Below are 20,430 nucleotides of genomic sequence, written 5' to 3' on the forward strand. Positions count from 1 at the left end.
CCCCCCTTCAAATCCAACTCCTTAATTCACAATAAATCCATCCTCGAAATTCCATCAATATCCATTCATCGATATAAAAATTCTAAAGTGAATTCGAACGAATTTCGGCGATCGAATTCACGTAAATCGTTAATTATTCGTTTATACACAATTTGTAATCCCTCCAATCTCCACCAAAGTTCATGTATAAACTACTACAATCGTTAAGGGATTTATGGAGCCAAAACAGAGAATAAATTGCAGCTCCACACGCCTCCACGCGCCACCCACAGTGGCCGCGCGTGGGGCCCACGCGCCCCCGGCCAACCACCACCAATGGCCACCAAATTTTGGCAGCACCACCTACTCAACATGCCTAATCTCTTTCTCAACTACAACAAGTGCCAATTTTACCTGGAAGAGCTCCAATTAAGCCGGTGAAGATTTTCCAGAAAAATTCAAGAACCTTAGGATCGGGTTCGATCGATTCGACCTCTACACTGCAAATTGAGAAGCAAGACCTTAGGGAAAATAATCTCCAGCAAAAACCCGACCTTCGACGCCGGTCTAGTGACCGGAGAAGGCCGGAATCGCCGGAAACCGGCAAAAATAGCAAACTGCACCCCTTACCTTCCCGGCGCGAAATCAAGCTTCTCCGGCCAAATCTTCGCAAAATACCACCGCCAACGTGTCAAGGGGGAGGAGGCGAGCTCGGGGATAGCCGGATTCCGTCGTGGGTCGGCCGGAGGAGGGAGAAATCGAAGGCGAATCAGTTCGGGCCGAAAGGGGAAGGGGTCGGGGGAGAAGAGAGAGGGAGAGTTACCGGGTTTCCGAAAATGGAAACCCACAGTGGTAACTTTCCATATTTATATTTTTGTTACCATGAACAGTAACTTTCACATTTTAAGCTATAACTTTCACATACGAACTCCAATTTTTACGTACCACATATGCACCGCTCGGTTTAACTTTCTCTACAACTTTCATGAAGGAAGTTTTCTCAAATTATTAACTCATAAAAAGTCAATTTTTAACCCCCCCCCCCTAAATGTTAAAATTATAACCATGAACGGTAACCACAAAGAATTTCGTGTAACTCGGTAAAAAGATATATCAAATGTGGGGTGTAACAGGAGTAATAGATCTGAGTTTGGTTTGGATAGTAGGGATTCAGGTTTGGACATTCGTGTGTTTTTGCTGTTATGTTGTTCTTCTTTTAGTTTTGTTTGTGCTGGGGTTAGGGATATGGGCATTTGAGTGGAATGGTTTTGTTTTGTCATATCCTGTGTGCTCTTCTATGTGTGTTCTTCTATAATGGCTTAGTTCTATTTGTTTTGTTATATCCTGTTTCATTTTCTATGTTGACTGTGGAAATAATTTCTTGACTGTTTTTGAAGAGTTAAACATGAGCAACATAGAGAGAGAGAGAGAGAGAGAGAGAGAGAAGATACATAATTTTATTTTAATTTTATTTTTCAATAAAAAAGGGGTAGAGTGAAGATTAAATTTTTACACAGATTAGGGGAGGTGTATGTGGGAAGTAGCAGTACTCCAAAGCTTTTGCCTCTTAATTTTCTTTCTTTTGAAAAGATCTGAGCTTTGTGTAGTCTTCTAAAAGTTTGTACATTGTAGATTTTTGCACAAATATGAAATAGGATTATATATTGTTTTGTTCACAATTGAATGGGATCAATATATATAATACATTTGTGTGTTGAGTTACTTACGTATCTGAACACATAAGAAAGCTTCCAGATTCTCTGTGTGTTGAGATTTATTTCGTGCTGCATTTGGTGTCTCACCTGACTATAATGCAGACATTTTCTGCAGAAGGCTGATTTGAAGGCAGAGTCAAAGCTGGCAAAACGACCTGATTTGAAGGCATTAACCAAGGCAAGTATCCATTGGCACTGTTTCCTTGATAAAATTGTGTTCTTAATCTTAAAAACCTAATGGATATCCGATGGTTTTACTATTTCTTAATCTTAAAAACCTAATGGATATCCGATGGTTTTACTATTCATGGTTACAATAGTCTAATGTAATCTGCAGTACTGAGCCTGGCAGATGAATTTTTGTTTTTAATTTTTTTGTTGTTCTTATTGTGCTATGTTATATGTTTGTGTTTTTTTTTTAAAGTTCTTAATTCTTTGGAAGAGGATTATGAAATAATTTTTCAATGATGTTTTCTGGTAAGAATGTTAGATATCACAAAATAGATATCAGGTGACAATCTTCAGAAAGATTTTTCTTTTTGTTTGTTAATTCAAATATATCGCGTCGGTCAATTCATTTACTGTTTCATTTGTGTTTCTTTCCACAATTGTGGATTTACCTTTCATTTTGTTGAAATTTGTATGTTTTGGGTTTTCTTCTATTGTGAAAGACTATTCTCATTTGTGTATTTGTGGAGTTAATTGCGATTGTTATTCTTTTAGTGTTAATTACTGTTGATGTTTTATTGTTGTTTTGTTCAGGTTTTCTGGATTCTATGCAAAAGAGTGTATTCGTGATTTTAGTGCCACTGTTCTTCTGCATATTGTTAACAGTTATTTTAACGTTGTGTCCTTCTACAGGTGTGTGCTTTTAATTCATATTGTGAACATTGTTTGAATCAATTGTCATATATTTGTATGAACTGTTTTGTAAACATTATTGGAATGAATTCTCATGTGTCTGTACTTACTGTTTTGTGCAGATGTTGCAAACTAATTTCAACTGAATTTTGGGTCAGATTGTTGATTTTATTATTATTTTTTTTTTTTTTAGAGAAGCGAGAGGAGGACTAACTCATTGTCCTCTCTCAAAATTTTATTAATGGTCAAAGAAAATAAAACAAACGGGATGGAGGACTCAGCCAAGGCCAAACCCAAACAAAGGTACATGAACAAATGAAAAACCAAACATAAAAAAGAACTTTCTAGAAAACTCCATGCAAGTGCATAAGTGATCAAGCAAAACAAACTCAAAAACCTAGAACAAAGACATGAGACGTCCATGATGAACCTGGGAACATAATTAAGAGAATCTATATGCTGGCCTTAAAGAGAAATCACGTCCAAAATCAGCAACCAAGAACGAGGGTAGAGACAACCACATATTCCTTCCGTCATGAGAGGCACCATAATTAGCCAAAGTGTCAGCAGGGGCATTTCCTTCCCTGAATATGTGTGAAACATGCAGATGCAAACCCTTTGCAAGAGCCAAACAATTGGACCACTGAACACAGAGCCGCCAAGGAACCAATTTTGGTGAAGCAAAATACCTTAAAACAGTCGTCGAATCCATTTCGACCCATACGTATTGCCACTCTTGCAGCTTGGCCACCCTGATAGCCTCAATAAATGCCAATACCTCAGCATCAAGAGCACTAGGAACCCGCACACGTGAAGCAAAAGCCAGAACAAACGCACCGTCATTGTTCCTGGCAATGGCACCAAAGCCTGCGTGATCCCGATTTCTAAAAGACCCATCAATATTTATTTTTATCCATGGGGACAGCGGAAGCACCCATGTAACTCGAGTAAATTTAGGAGCACATGGTCGCAACGGCGACAAATGCAAGAAGCCAAACATAGGAACCCCAGATTGAGAATTTGACGATGCAAAGATCAACCCAGCTGACTCCTTTAAAGCCAATAGTAGAAAGTGCATGAATTTGTGCCAATTAAACATACCTCCATCATGCCGCAAACGGTTCCTCTCTGACCACAGACACCACAAAACATTGCACACATTAAAACGCCAAAGTAGCTTTGAAGAAGTAGAAAGATGTGACATAAACTCCGAAGTAAGCAGGTCATGCAATGAAAACAATTGGGGGAACACAATGTTGAACATGTGAAAGCACCACTTCCAGACATCCAACACAATCTCACAGCCCAAAAACAAATGACGCCAATTATCATTCCCTGCACCACAGAAGCTACACCGAGAACAAAGTGAAATCCCCAACTTTTGAAGCCTCTCATCTGTCAGAATTCTCCTATGAAAAATCTTCCAAGAACAAATGCTCTTTCGCGATTGAATTGCAGGATGCCATAGCAAAGAACCCCAAGCTAACAGAGGAGATGATGGAGCCAAGGCCAGGTAAGCCTCCTTTGATGTCAAAGCGCCAGACGAAGAACCAGACCAAACCACCTGATCCTTTGTTGGCTCTAAAGGAAGCGTAGTGGAGGTAAGGGCCTCTGCAACCTCAGGAAACACCTGAACAAAGATATCAGGAAGCACCCATTTACCATGAACAATGAACTCACTAATTGTATTATGAAGGTTAGCTAGTTCCTGGGGACTCAAGTTGAAAGCCTCCCCCAAAATCTCTCCCATCCAATTGTCCTTCCAGAGCCTAACCGAATTGCCATCCCCAATAATCCAACGCAGCTTGGAAAGCAAGGTCCTCCAAACCTGTTTCAACCCAAGCCAAACTGATGATTTTTTATAATAAGTACTAGGTTGGAACCCAACTGTGAGAAATCGGCCATGCAAAAAACAAGCAGCAGTGGAAACTTTGGAGACAACATCCCATCCTTTCTTCAGAAGAAGAGCCTGATTCAAGACAAACAGATTCTTAAGACCCAAACCACCGTTATCCTTGGGTTGACAAACTTGATCCCAAGAAATCAACGCAACACCTTTTTTTAAAGGATCCCCGGTCCAAAAGAAATTACGAATCCATTTTTGCACCTCCATCAAAAGAGATCGAGGCCAGGAATAAATATGAAAGCTATAGATGAGCATACTGTGAATAACAGAATCAAGTAATTGCAACCTTGCCGCTTGAGATAACATTTTCCCCTTCCAGGAAGAGAGCTTACATCGAACCTTGTCAGCAACTGGCCTTAAGAATTCAATCTTGGGGCGACCCTGAAAGATGGGAACCCCGAGGTAGATAAAAGGAAGCTCACCAATTTTAATACCCAAGAGATTATGAATAGCCGTCTGCCGATTAAGAGCATGCTTGCCAATGAAGAGAAGAGATTTATTGCGGTTTACCAACTGCCCTGAATTAGCTGCATACTCGTCCATAAACTGAATGAGAGCATTAAGACCTTCTGGCCTAGCCTGCAAGAATATCATTACATCATCCGCAAAAAGAACATGTGACGGAGGAGAGCACATACCAGGGGCAGCAATGCAATCAATCTTATTGTCAGCAACTAACGGAGATAAACCCCGACTCAACACCTCTTCCGCCAGACAAAACAGAATTGGTGAAAGGGGGTCACCTTGTCTAACACCTCCCGAGCAGGTAAAGAAACCACAAGGCTGGCCGTTAACCAAGACAGAGAGATGTGCTAACTGAAGCACGCAATGAACCCAGTGCACAAAATTTCCTTTAAAACCGAAAGCCCGGAGCACCCGGAGAAGAAAATTCCAATCCATGGTATCAAAGGCTTTAGCGATATCGAACTTAATAGCGATGTTCCCAAATTGACACCGGTGATCCAAGAGATTCATGCATTCAGAAGTAAGAATAATAGGGTCTGAAATTGACCTACCACGTATAAAAGCACTCTGATTTGGAGAAATAATTCTTGGAGCAATCTGACTTAACCGATCCGCCAACAGTTTAGTTATTATTTTGAACACAAAATTCGCTAGTGCAATAGGCCTATAATCAGAGATGCCCTCAGCTTCAAGCGTTTTTGGAATCAGAATAATTAGATTGGCATTGAAGTGCGGAGGGATGAACCCCGTTTCAAAAAAACTCTGAACTGCTAGAATTACATCACTTGAAACGACAGACCAGCAAGCTTTGAAAAAGCTCCCTCCAAATCCATCAGGACCGGGAGAGCTACTACCATCCATTGATTTGACAGCCAAAGAAATCTCCTCATCACTGGGAATAGAAACAAGGGACATATTTTCTTCATCTGTGACCAATTGTGGGATTACTCTCTCCACAAGGCCAGAATCAATTATACTTTGATCTTGAGTAAACATATTCGTGAAGTGTTGCACAATGTGGCTAGCAATTGAATCATGATCCTGCAAAATGACCTGCCCATCAGACAAAGAAGAGATCACTTTATTTAAGCGACACACCTTAACCATGTTGTGGAGAAAAGAAGTATTGCGGTCTCCCTCTTTAAGCCATTTCACACGAGACTTGTCCCTAAGTAGAGTATGCTGCAGTGAGAGCTCAAACTGATAACGCGTATTGGCTACATCTTCACGTAAAAATCTATCACCTGAGGGCCCCAAGGCTGCAATTTCAGCTTGAATAGCATCCAGGCCTTGCCTAGCAGTATCCACCCGTGCATGCACATTACCAAAATGATTTTTATTCCATGATTTAAGCATAACTTTGAGAGCACGTAACTTGGAACACAGAACAAAGATTGGGCAACCATAGAAATATAAACCTTCCCAAAAGTCTTTAACAAGTTGGATAAAGTTGGGAGCCTGCAGCCACATATTCTGAAACTTGAAGGGGGTCCGATGTGATAAGGAAAACTTTGAGAATGAGAGTAGAATCGGACAATGATCAGAGGTTGATCTTGTCAAAGTACTGCACCCCATAACCTGCCATGCCTCCAACCATTCAAAATTACCCAGAGTTCTGTCTAGCCTAACATCCGTCTGACGATTGGACCAAGTATATGCAAGACCGGCAGTAGGAATGTCCAAAAGACCGCATACAGTACACATTTGTTGGAAGTCCGTACAAGAAACCAAATTTGGAGGATTACCACCCCGCTTTTCATGCGCACCCAAAACACAATTAAAATCCCCTAGGACCACCCATGGGCCCTGAACATACATGTTGCGAATAGCGGTAAGCTCCTGCCAGAGAGAGCGTCTGCCCACTGTAGAAGTTTTAGCATAGACAGCAGTAATTACACAGAGCACACCCTCTAGCATACAAGAAAAAGTAACCTGCTGAGAGGTAGAGGAAAGAATAGCAGGCTGAAGCCCTTCCTGACAAAGAATCCATAAATTGGGGGCTTGCAGACCCCGGTCATTTGTAGCAAAAGGAAAGAGGCGTAATGACCTCCAAAACGACCAATTAATAGAACTAAGAGGAACAAAAGGCTCAGATTGTTGATTTGAACGGTCAAGTCTAAATTTTTAGGGAAAATTCATTTGGTTTACATATTTATAAATGTTTGAAGTGTGCTGATGTATAATGTTTTCTCAAAATTAAAATCTTACTATGGACCATTTAAGATTGCTTCTATTTAGGTTGATTAGAATAAATTTACTCACTCTTTTAGTTGGAATACAACTCATATAGAAAAGAATTTTTTATTCTGATTCATTTTGTTTACTATGGACCATTCAAATGGATATTTACTGCCCGTTACTCTATTTACTCTATTTAATCATGCGAGGGGTATAACAGAAGTTTTGTTGATGGAGAAAATTGTAGCTTCATTGTGCAAGCTAACACTGGATCATTTCTCTTAAGAGATTATTTGCCAGCTTTAACTGTTATTTAAATTTGGAACAATCAAAGGTTTTGAAAAGATTGCAACATTAGCTTTACCATTACGGTTTTGAAAAAAGATATCAACGGAATTACACATTATATAAATCTCAGGTCTTTTGAAAAACAATATAATGAGATATGATAGATTTGAAAAAACAAGGTCAGGCAGTCCAAAATCCTTGGTTTTCTGTGAACCAAATTGTAGTTTTGTCAATAGAGCATTCTCACTATGATAGTATTTTCACTTTAGTAGTGATTCATAAGTTGCGATACAAGCTTCCAAAATGGATTTCAACAAATAAACTATTTACTTACTATATAACCATCTTATTCTGCAGCTGTATTACCTTAAGCTTAACACAGAGTGGCAGTAGTGTGGTTTCTTTGTTGTTGGTTTTCTTGCAATTAAATCAGGTGAATAGACTATTTGTTATTTAAGTTTAACAAAATCAAATTCATTACTTTCTTCAATTTCTAATGTTAATAAAGAAGTCCAGTTTTTGATAATACCATTTTCTGTAACTCATATTTTATATGGTTTATATGTTGACATATTTTATCTACTTATTCATCATTGTCCTCATCACAGTTTCCCTTTCTTTTTTATGCATCTTTATCTATTAAAAATTTCATTCATTATTTTCTATGTAGTTTGAGCTTGAAGACTGTCTATACTGAACAAGTTGGGCAGACGTTTGGAGAGTTAAACATTGTGCTCTGAGGTAAATATAATCAGTTAAAGGCTTCGAGGAATCAGATGATATGGAAGTATTTTCTAGAGCAATTCGATCTGTCTCTTAAAAAAAATACTATTGCAATTGATGTAATATATGGTATTTTATCAGTTTGATCGATAATAAAGACATTTTCAATTATATCTTTCATTATTGTAAATTATTACCAACAACAAATCCCGCCGCAAAGCGCGGGTACCATTGCTCGTAAACATAAGGCCACAGCTACTCAAGAGTCAAGATATAATCATCATTTGGGCCACATTCCACTTCTTTAGTCCTTTTAATGCAATTGAATTTCCATGTCAAGAGAAAACTTGTGGCTTGTTATGATTGTGTTTGTCTTCTTCAGGTATAGAGCAGAAGCCGGTGATGGGCCCAGCCCCATATTCTTCTGGAACAGATATATACATACATATATATATATATATATATATGCTCATTAAGGTAACTCACAAGTAGTTCACTTGTTAGAGTAAGCCAACCCAGTGATGTGAAGACCACTCAAGTATTCAGGGCAAAATGTGTCCACAGGTTTATATATATTTTTTGAAGCATTCTGCGGTAGTTTTCTCATGCCATAGACACGGGCATATCCATCAGTACCTCCTGTGCCAATGTAATTTGGATTTCTCGGGTCAATTACCATGACATGCAACCCAATGCTGTCTGGGCGGAACTTTCTTTTTAAGAATGGAGAGCAACGTACGCAAAAGCTCGATGACAGAACTGCTTCGCAAATCAAACTGCAAAAGGAAAACTTTAAACTTTGCAAGTAAAAGGCACCAAGAGAGCTTCAGCAATTAAGCATATCATAATTAAACTTCCACATAGATGTCGAAGGAAAGCCATCCTCACCACAGCTGTAAACTATGTGGGGATTTTCATGCTCGACAGCAAGCCTGTATAAACACCCAGAGTCCCTACCCAATGTTTTTGTATCACTCGATCATCCTCCAAGCCCTCCCCTAGCCTTACCTGCAAGGCTGCAAGGAAACAATAGGAATCCAAGTTATAAAAAATAAAAATATAAAAATATAAAAATATAAAAAATAAAAAACAAAACAAAACAAAAACTACAAACTAAAGTTAGGGAAAGCTAGATTACAGTCGTTTGATTACTCAAAGAGCAGATCTCATTTATCCTAAAGGAGCTAGGCAAATATTGGTTTTTTTTTTTTTTTTATCAAATAAGTTCATTCATACGGAAGTGTTACAAGTGGTACGAACGATACAATCAAGGAGCCACTAATGACCTACCTATAACGTCAGACCAACGGGTCTGAACAAAACTTCCTAGAGGAGCTACTAAATCTCCAGTACACCATGAGGCCGGAATAATGATCACACAGACCAAGGAGACTCAAAATCCGACATAGTGCCAACAACGTTGGTAAGGACATGTCGGCATACCAACCGGGTAGCGGCTCTGAACCCATGAAGGATTTACATGCGCTCGAGTCAACTCCACCTCCTGAGTAGTGAATACACGTGATAAAAAGCGGGTGAAAACTGTCATCACTCGATCAGTGGTGTCTTGTAATCAACCAACAACAGAAGCAGTCGACCAGAAAGGATCGGACATTATTCAAAACAAAGACACAGAAACTAGAAAAGAAAGCAACCTAGAAAAAAATAAGGAGATGCAACAGCACTCCAAGGCTAAAAGACATACCCAAATTTGAAGATACCTAGACTACCACACTCTGTAGCCCACATCAAACCAAGTCTGCCCACCAGCCCAGGACCTAAACCAGCTTCTGTTGCCCATTGACCGTTGTGATCACTGTTCCCTCGCACCTCTGTCGTCCAACCATTGGTTGCAGATCGAGACACCTCACTTGTCTTCACAATCACCGCTGTTGCGGTCACATCCACCAGAGTCACGGCCTCACCACTTCACCCATTAGTACAAGTGTACAACCCTTGGGACACCCCACCGAAACCCGGCCGGAGATCGATCTGACTTCAGATCACCAAGAAACTCCACCCAAACGGTAGAGCACCCAGACTTGCCCAATCCGAACAAACAGACACCGGATCGGGGAGCAAAACCCCTAGCCATGCACTTTTCCAACACTGAACACCGATTTGGTCCCTTCCTCGCCAGCGAAGATGGATCTGCAACCCTGCCTCACTTCTGCCCTCCTCTTACACCATCACCAACCCACGAAAGCAAACAAACACCGGAATGGAAGCAAAAACGTGTGCACTCCAAAACAACTAAAACCCCTCCCGGACCGAGACATAGCAGCGGATTTGCCGGCTATGCTCGGCCGGGAGAGACACTGTCTCGTTCTCTATTTTGCTTTTTTTCTTTAACGCGTGAGGCACGTTCAGGATAGCAAAAACCAGACCAAGACATAGCGGCGGATTTGCCGGCTATGCTCGGCCGCAAGAGACACTGTTTCGTTCTCTGTTTTTCTTTTTTTCTTTGGCGCGTGAGGCGCGTTCTGACTTGCTTAGGACTTTAGGTTTCCTTCATATATTCCTACCTGGAAAATATTGGTTGAACTGGTGAAAACATTTTATGCGTCATTTATTTATAACATAATTTAAATATTAATTGTTAAATGAGTAACAACAGCCTATTATCATTTTAGGAACCTGTACATAATTAGTGTGACCAATCATTCTGGATCCACATCTACCTAAAGTCCTAAATTGCAGCAATAATGAAGACTCAGAGGCAAAATGTAGGATTACAAATTTTTCTTGATTTTAAAAAAAAATAAAACAAAAAAAGCAAGAATACCAGAAAGAAAATGTAGTGACCCTTATGGGGAGTTTCAAGGACACTTCATTCTCCCAGGTGCTCAGTACCACATTGCCTGGCTGAGAAACTTAATGGCACGTTTACTTACTTGGAATGGAAAATAATCATGAATCGGAGACAAGTGGAATGAGAGAATAAAGGAATCGGTATTGATTCCGGAGGAATGATTCCTAAACCCATCTCCCCCCTTCGTAATCGAATTCCTGAGTATTCAGGAATCGATTCCTGATAAACAGGTGGGACCTACACCAATTCCGATTCCTTCATGTGTTAGTAAACACAAGAATTCTTTTACCTGGAATCATTCCGATTCCTTTATGTGTTAGTAAACACAGGGGTGTTTTTACTCCGTAATCATTCCATTACATTCCATTCCATTCCAAGTAAGTAAACATGCCCTAAGTGTTATAGCAAACCCACATCTCCATAGAAAGACATGTTTTTGGTTCAAAACCCAGAAACAGAACCATGGAGGGGCTCAGACACAGAGGAAACTATCTTATGTGGAGCAAAGTGTGACCTATTAAATGGTATCAGAGTTGACGTTGTTGGAAGAGTGCCGAGGTGAGTCAAAGTGGGGGATGTCTAGTGACCATGAGCATGAGCTTGTTTGGAAGTGCTTTTTGGAATGCGAGAAGAGCTTTTGAATTAACAAAAAAGATTAGTTATACATATAAAAAAAATTGCAAAAGAATACGTAATGTTTAGGGTGTAGAGAGAGAGAGAGAGAGGGAGGAGAGAGGATCTGGAGGAATCTCTCTCCTCCATCACTGATTCCCTATCACTGGGGTGGACTCACTGTAGCCACCATCTTCTTCGTCTTCCTCTGATGAGTCAACACCAGGCTGCACCTCTAAGATGAGCTACAAAGAAATCTTTGCGAATTCATTTTCTAGGGTTGTGTGGTTTTGGTTTGATTAGGGGGGAGAAAGAGAGAGAGAGAGAGAGAGAGGGGGGGTTTCGGGGAAGAGTGAGAGAGAAAATGGGTCGCTAGTTTTATGTGTGTAAAGGTTGGAGATAAAGTGAGTGAGCTAAAGTGGGAAAATTTGTTCCCCACGTGTACGAATTTTTTTAACTTGATCTTTCCTCGTTTTTGAAAATTTTAGAATTAAAACATAAACATCGGTCAACAGTAACAAACAATGTTAATTATATAAATAGAAAGCGGATTTTCAGAAACCGTTGTTAGAATATTTTTTTACATAGCATGACATCTGAATCGATTTAAATGACATGATGTCTATTAGCATTGTTCTAGTAGTGTCATTCTCATATATTTTCAAACACACAGCAAAGCGCCGGTACAATTTGTAAGACTTTATTGAACTAGACATCAGCATTTTCACTTAAGCTGACATTGTGAGGAGTACTAGAGTTCAATTTGTAACATCAGAGTATTAAATAAAACTTGTAATCGAAAATAGTTTTATTAATGCAATCTATTTTGAATTTGAATTCAAATAGTATGGTTATTTAGAGTAATCTATCAGATAAAGATAAGGAAGCTATAAGACAGTTCCTTGATGGAAGGAACTGTCTTAACTGCTTTTCTGATATAAAATGGATTACAACACCTTCATTGATCCCTACTAGAGTACCACACCTCAATCAAATTGTCCCATTAACAATCTGAGATCAACGGCGAATCTAGGAGAAGAACAATTGATGGAGGCAATCGATTTTGTCGGTTTCCTATACCCCTTTTAATCTGGTTTTAAACTCACATTGTTTCACTGCAATATTTGTGGATCTAGTTAGTATCTCTATAATCCCTTTATCTTTGATTTCAATTTATATTTATATATATATATATGTAAAAGTAAAATGACAATTGGAATTTGTCTACTTATTTCATTTCATAGCCCCTTTATATAGGGAGAGAATTACAACGGAAATATCAATTACAATGATGACATTAACTACTGATTGATCCTTGATCCGTGCTGATTGATGGTGATTGCTAATTACTTGATTCCCTCTCCGTCAATCACTTTGACGAAGGCACATAATGTGTTTTTCCTTTAACAATATATATATATATATATATATATATATTGTGTTATAGGATTGCAACATTATACCATCCTAACTTAGGATCAAAATAACATAAATAGATATTAGGATAGATATTTTGTTCACGTAAATTTACAGATATTATGATAGATATATTGTTGCAATCCTAATTTAGGATGCTACTACAACGGTAACAACGCTCCTAATATGCAAATTACATATATGTGTTTACATGTCCTATTCTGAGATTTTTTTTTTTTTTTGAAGGGGTTTGGAACGCAACCAAGCTGGGAGACTCATCCCCACGCCCAACTTATTATATTAATATTAGAATCATGCAATGAGGTAACACCTTGATCTAGCTTCGTAGAGTACGTCTTGGACAATCACAGGAGACTCATCGACCTAGCAACGTATGCTAATCTGTTGTGTAAATTCTAACACAATTTTACTCTACTAAACACCAGGAGGGGGCATCTCTATATCAATACTAGGGTGACCACATGCTTCTTCCTTTGTAACATTGGAATTGTCTCCGTGACTTTCATCCGTATTCTCAGGAGGAACATGCAATTGTGGACTGGCACGATTGCCAGCGACATGGAGGGATATCATGACTAAAGCAACAGAGGACACAAACATGGGGATAGGGCCAAAAAACCATAGTAGCGAAGGGCCAGCACATAGTAGACATCTGATCCCAAGCGAGAAGAAAGTAGTACCCCTTATAAAAGCCCTGATTGCCCCGGCCTCATTAGCTCTTTCGTCATTTGAGCCTATTAGATAGAGCGTTTCCTTGAATTGCTTTGCTGAATAAGCAAAGAATCCCAAGGCCGGGAGGAAACATGATATGAGGATTACGAACTTGATGCTAACGAGTGATGGGCTCGAGTTACCATACACAAGTTTTCTCTGAAACACGTAACTGGAAGGGTTTGCAAGCCAAGCTGTAGGAAAGATCATTAAGCAGGCTCCACACATAGCATATGTTTCTGTTATCCTGGATGAGATCGCAGCAAGACCTTCTCTGGTATCAACCTGCAATTGTCAAGAACACAGATGAGCTTCAAATTGTTTCACATCATACCCTCACAAATTTTTCCCTCCACAAGAAATTAGAAAAATAAAAATAAAAAAATTTAACAAACGTCTCCGACATGCAAAAGTCCCTCCAAGTCATCGGAATCATCCTAATGTGCTCGACCTCAGCGGGTGCGGGCTAGGTTTGCGTGAATGGTGGAGCAACAAGTGGAACGATGATGGTTACAGGCCCGGCCGGAGGTACTCGATCTCGACAGCGTCGGTGTCGAGTTTTCGATACTGGAGTTTGGCCGGATTTGACTCTCAGTCTGGTTCCAAAGCGGTGAAGAAGGTTTCCTTCTTGGGTTCGGCTAGCACGTCTTCGCCGAGGTGGGTTTAGGGCAGTTAATGGGCATATCCAAAAATGGGCAGTTACAGACAGGCACGGAACCAGGAATTAAATTTGAGGTGGGCTAAATTTACTTTATGTTGGCACAGAAAAATTATTCTTAAAAATTTAGCAGAGTTTACTTTGTTTTGATGGAATATCTCAATTGCATAACACTTGTCAAAATATCATCGACAAAATACATTTTGTTACCCAATACAGCAATAGAAAATTGAAACAATTCAAAGTTAAATATTCAATGTCAATACAAATTCAACTACTGAAATTGTGCTATTCGATTACCTGAAGCGTAAAACTCATCGATAACTGAATTTGAATCAATAGTATCAAAAATTTCTCTCTCAATATGCACTGTCATTAAATCTACAAGAAAATCATCAGTCATTTTACTTCGAAGTCGATTCTTAATGAGTTTCATGACTGAAAAGACTCTCTCTGTTGTAGCGGTAGAAACAGAAAGAGTCATTACTAGACAGACTAATCTCTCAATCAACTTATATGGTGTCCTTACGTTAACAAATTCTTGACATAACAACATCATGATTCAAAAAATATGAATTTACTTTCTTCTAAACTTTTTGTGGCTTAGGATTTTGAGGTTGATCTATCATTAAAAACATAACCTAGAAAAAAGTAAACATGAAATCAATAACCTTATTTTTTTTTTAGATGATCCAAGCACGTGGACTTAAAAATCCAACTCAAAAAGTCAAAAAATTAAAAAATTCAAGACTTTCATAAAGTCCCTAATAAGTCCAAAACGATGAGAATCAAGATTCAAAAGCACTACGGCTATACTCAAAAGTCAAAACCACTTCATAGATTCAAACTTTTCACTAAAAAACAAAATGATAACATACAATCAAGATTGATCAAGGGCGAATCAAAGCTCAAAGCTTGAGGTGGACTGCAGCACACCTCAGCTCGGCCCCCTCAGTGCGTGCCTGGTTACAGCGAAGCCCGACTTGAGCCGAGATGACGGCTAATGGTTTCTCCCACTTTGTGGCGATACTTTAAATTCAGGATAAAGCTGTTTGGTGGATATATTTGACTCTGACTCCCTCCTAGACCTAGTCGTAAATTCCCCTTCTTAGTAAGAAGCTCCTACTTCAATACAATACAATATAATCTAAATCTAATCTGGTGTTTACTTCAAATCAACTGCAATCAGGTGCGCTTAACGGGAAAAGAATCTAGTCTTAAAAAGAAATCTGAAATACAAAAATTGAAATTGAAGGAGAGAGATTTTGTAGCCGGAAAAAGTAGAGGCAGGAGATTCTAACCGTCACGATTCTTTTCACCCACTCCACTTTGGTGCCGTGACGATCGTGGCCATCTCTGCAGCTTGTGAATACAATATAGACAATTAAAATCAGTATTGCACTCGGAACCAATAGAAGATCAAGCTTCTCTTCTTTGATTAAAATCATATTTTAGATTAGGAGTTGCTTTGTGAGCCAGCAGTAGTAGAAAGAGACTATATATATATATAAACTAATAAAAGGTAAGACCTTGGTAAGAGTTGCCAACTTCTTGTCTTCTTGTTGTGTGACGCGCCGTTTTTTTAATACCTTAAAGATATTTTTTGGCAAAATCCTTCTAGAAGGTTTCAAAGTATACGTGCCCGGTTAAGACTTCAAGATGGGCAGGTTCTAATTACCAATGGCATATCAAAACGTTAATTATTATATTTTTTTCATAATAAAATTGGAAGTTTACGATATAAAACTACAATAACTATTTTCTCTTAACAAATTTTAATCGAACACTCCGAACAAATTCAAATACAATGATACTAAGACAACAAGGGTTAGACTTGCAACATTGACATCAACTAAAAAGTTTGTTGAATATGTAGTTACGCAAGCCTACATATCATTGTTAAATAAGAGAACTATTAAAAGCTTGATTATCCTATTTCAGAGATTAGGTGTTAGAGCTAATCGGGGTAATTGATACTAAAATGATTTAATAACATACAAGAAAAAATAAAATAAAATATTCTCAAAGCACTAAACCTTGGCATTGTTCAGCTTAGCTCACACAGAGCCTAATCAAATCCACTTACTTCTGGCCAAAATGAGTTATGCACAATGAAAGGTAAAATTTTGTTGAGAGTTTTGAATTATGAATTTCTAAATTAATCACAAATTAAAACTAAAATCAAACAACTAATTATTAAACAGGAAAATTAAATTTTAAATTAACGGGAACAGGAGAATGTTGAGTGCATCACACTAACTTCATTAAAAATATCGATGTCACCGCACTTAATTCCTAGTCTCCTAGATACCATACACTAATAAATTATTAATTTATTAAACTAATCACCACCATCAAGTCAGAGTGACAACATAATTTCAAAAGTCACCCATTGTTGGCTGGCTGCCGTTTCGTGCGCCAGAGGAAGGGAAAGGATTGATGATAAGATCCACTCACTGTCTCACTTGGTAATTAAATCAGTATGTTTGATTGTAATGCTGCCACGTTTTGGTTTCATGTGGTTTTGGACCCTTTCAATTAAGTTCGTGCAGTCCATAATTAACCTTAATTAACTAATGATTAATTAACATCGTTTTGACGTAGAGCTGACCATATCAATTTTTGTCGAAAACTCCACTTTGCAACTGCGACTCAGTCACTCAGCTTGTTAAAAACGCCACATCAGGTCTTTCCAAATTTTGACCCTTAATTTGAATAAAATATCCAAACTACCCCTTAAAACCCTCTCTCTTCCCTTAAAAAGACTTCACCTCTCTCTCTCTCTCTCTCTCTCTCTCTCTCTCTGAGTCTCTGCTGGTTTCAAATGGAAGCCGACATCCTAGCCCCAGTTCCTCCTCCTCAATTCAATAATCGCTTAATAACATCGATAAGAAGCTAAAAGGTGTACTCAATCAAGCTAGAAGGCAGCTCTATCAGAAAATTCACGACATTGAATCAAGAAGGCAGCTTCCTAGCTCGAAAAGTCGCAAACTTCGACCCTTTGGAGGACGAATACTTCACCCCGGCCATTTTCCTTCAAGAACTCCTCGATCTTCTCCTTAGCTCCCTCAGGATCAACACACACACTCAATCTCATAACAAGTTTCAAACTCATACTGAGCCTCATCCACCTCTAATTTCAACCCTTTCCAATCATACACATCCCTTCCATTCCCAAACCCTTCCATCCTCATAAACCCCAAATTCCACTCTCACCCTCCTCAAGGCTCAAAGTCATAGTTTCCTAAAATCATGCCTTCAGGAAATAGAGTGTCGTTCTTCTAGATGATTCTACTCTCTCCTTCTCTCTCCTTCCATTTTTTGAGTTGCAATACTCTTTACTTCTCTAGTGCTTCTAGACGATGATACTCACCGTATATTTTAATTAGGTGCTTACTCGTGAAGAAAATAAAACCGTTAATTACCATTCTCATATCAAAATGTTTTTTTTTTTTATCAATCATATCAAAATGTTAATTATTATATATTTTTTTCATAATAAAATATACAACAATTATTTTCTCTGAACAAATTTTAATTGAACACTCCCAGCAAATTCAAATTATGATACTAACACAACAAGGGCTAGAATAGCAACATCTTCATTTCCGGGGGCAGGGGGGCCTTAGAATAGCAACATTGCAAACAAAGTAATTGATGACATCAACCAAAAAGTTTGCCTACACATACACCTTTTTTTTTTTTAATATATTAACCCCACCCCACCCACACTTATAATGGGCTCGAATACATGATTTCTCAAATAAAAAAACACAAAAAAGAACATTAATATCCTTCACTAACATCTTAATTCTTAAAAGTTTTGCAAACACCGTTCACAATAACTTTGATTGCTAACAACCTCTCTTGAAAAATGGCTTCACAAACAATAACAAATTAACAATATCTAATTATTTTGTCTTAATCAAAAAAGAAATATATCTAATTATTTTGTCTTTAATATATCTACTCAAAAAGAACCAAAGAAGTGTTAAGTGTGGTTGTCCGGTGTCCAAGTCGCTGACTAAATATTTTGATAACTATAGGGTGGGAATAATGAATGGTCAACTATGTTAAAGAGACACCCGCGCCGCAAGAATTCATTTTGGTGCAGTCACTGGCCGCAAGAAAAAAGTAAGACCAGTTTAGCATCAAAAGCTTTACACCGTATCATTCTTATCTTCTCATTCAACAGAACCACTAGAAAGCACGACGACCATATATTGCAATCATCACATGATTCACATCACATCAAAATGACCTGGAGTTTGGTATCAAAATTCTTATCTTCTACTACACTCAACTTGCATGAGATTATATAACTAATATGAGCAAATAACATCTTCTTATATTAATCAAGGAGGAAATCTCTAAATAACTGCATTAATGCTCCATTCAACTACTTCAATAAATACTTCTTTATGAATTTTCCACATTCATCTTGGTCCATGCACTTCAACATAATTCTAGAACCATGTATTCTAATATTATTATAGAACTATGAGATGTTCCCTCATAAATTCGTTGTGGGAAACTAAAAAACATTATTCTAGAACCAAGATGTTCCCTCATAAATTCCTTATGGGAAACCAAAATATCATTCATGAATATACTTAGTATTTGGTCTGGATATTTAACAGCTTCATCACTAATAAAATCTCTTGGCTACGTGGAAAAAATAAGTACAATTTTTAATGTTTTACTTATGAAGGAAGTAACAAATATTATAATTAGGTCGTTCAATCATTTTTCAGGGTACAATACTTTTCCAATGTGTTGTAAACTTGTAATCATCTAAAATCAATTTTATGGTGTAAGCAGAGCACAAAAACAGACGGGAAAATCCTAACCGCTCTTTACTCTCTTGTAGCACCCAAAGTCCCAAACCTACACGGCTACACCTTCCATTACATCATCCATGACGGCCTTCCATTACATCATCTCCATGACGGCCTTCCATTACATCATCCATGACGGCCTTCCATTACATCGTCATGGTTTCGGCGTTGTCTGCAAAGGATGCATGGTGATAATTCTGACACCTTAGAAGCTTGAGAAAGAAAGGGAAAGAGTACTCTGTTGCCAATCCGTACTATATGGTGGGCAGATTGAATATTCGCGGGACATTCAATCACTAATCCTACATGGAAGCTTTTACGTTGATGTGGAGATTGAATGGAATGCTCCAATTAGAGGGAGCCTTTCAAGTGCTCATAATTCATATGCAGCATATATATACAGAGCAATTAAGTTACACTTGCCAGCTGTTTTCTTGCTACAATTTCATCAATACAATACATTTCTAGACTGGTTTAAATACTATCAAAGTGTTTGGTATCTGAAGGCATAATTGTTAATATATATATAATTATAAACAAAAAGATGATTAACATACCTAAAGTAAGGTTTACTTTAATCAAGCTAAAGTACTGAAGTAGGGCAATGTTAACCCTTTCATAAATGCTTGGTTCCTGCATGCTATGAACAACCCTACTAAACTCACACGCCCATAATGCTCCCACTACAAAAAAGAAGTCAATTCTCTATGACCCAATGTGCCCAGTAAAAGCTGGCCTTCATGCAATTATAATATACTTAAGGAGAACAAAATCAAATTATTAGCCTTCACAATCAAAGAAGATCTTGCAACCTCTGTTTAGAAGAACACTTTTTTTATGGTTATTATTACAAATAGTATCTGAATTATACCTCAATCTTATCGATAGTACTTGATCTTCAATTTTGATCACAACCAGTACCCGAACTTTTCGATTTCATTTTAAATGGTACCTAAGGCCACCTTTGGTCACTATTCCGGCCCAAAAAGCCAAATCTAAAATAAATAAATAAAATTCAAGGCAAGTCTATTACCAAAAGGATCATCACTATATATGATCGCAATCCTTGAAATCATCAAAGATCATCACTATGATTGCCTTACATGCTGTTTTTAGTCGGAATAGTGACCGGAGGTGACTCTAGGTACCGTTTAAAATGAAATCGAAAAGTTCGGGTACTGATTGTGATCAAAATTGAAATTCAGATACTATCGATAAGATTGAAGTATATTTCAGGTACCATTTGT

General features: G+C 38.1%; 1 protein-coding gene and 2 long non-coding RNA genes across 5 annotated transcripts; 2 read left to right on the top strand and 1 right to left on the bottom strand.

Moving 5' to 3' along the window:
* Nucleotides 1-2,459: 2,459 nt before the first annotated feature.
* LOC121049109 lies at nt 2,460-8,349 on the top strand. The gene is made up of 3 exons (XR_005799339.1): nt 2,460-2,555; nt 7,750-7,825; nt 8,063-8,349. It is a non-coding gene; the product is annotated as an uncharacterized LOC121049109 (long non-coding RNA).
* A 2,179-nt stretch (nt 8,350-10,528) lies between these two features.
* On the bottom strand, nt 10,529-15,810 carry LOC112168117. 3 transcript variants are annotated; one of them, XM_040519376.1, is made up of 3 exons: nt 15,647-15,810; nt 13,657-13,972; nt 10,529-10,640 (listed from the first exon to the last, which is right to left on the bottom strand). In XM_040519376.1, exons 1-3 carry the CDS (start codon nt 15,791-15,793, stop codon nt 10,627-10,629), a joined length of 477 nt encoding a protein of 158 aa, XP_040375310.1. In that variant the 5' UTR covers nt 15,794-15,810; the 3' UTR covers nt 10,529-10,626. The 3 variants fall into 3 exon arrangements, with proteins under 3 accessions (XP_040375310.1, XP_040375309.1, XP_024161006.1); XM_040519375.1 differs by lacking the exons at nt 10,529-10,640; nt 15,647-15,810 and adding an exon at nt 14,646-15,002 and having other exon boundaries at nt 13,067-13,972; XM_024305238.2 differs by lacking the exon at nt 10,529-10,640 and having other exon boundaries at nt 13,076-13,972.
* Nucleotides 15,811-16,815: 1,005 nt separating this feature from the next.
* Nucleotides 16,816-19,407, top strand: LOC121053064. The gene is made up of 3 exons (XR_005810619.1): nt 16,816-17,734; nt 18,392-18,479; nt 19,216-19,407. It is a non-coding gene; the product is annotated as an uncharacterized LOC121053064 (long non-coding RNA).
* Nucleotides 19,408-20,430: the final 1,023 nt, after the last annotated feature.

Source organism: Rosa chinensis, chromosome 5 (genome assembly GCF_002994745.2).
Source record: "Rosa chinensis cultivar Old Blush chromosome 5, RchiOBHm-V2, whole genome shotgun sequence".
Classification (NCBI taxonomy): Eukaryota; Viridiplantae; Streptophyta; class Magnoliopsida; order Rosales; family Rosaceae; genus Rosa; species Rosa chinensis.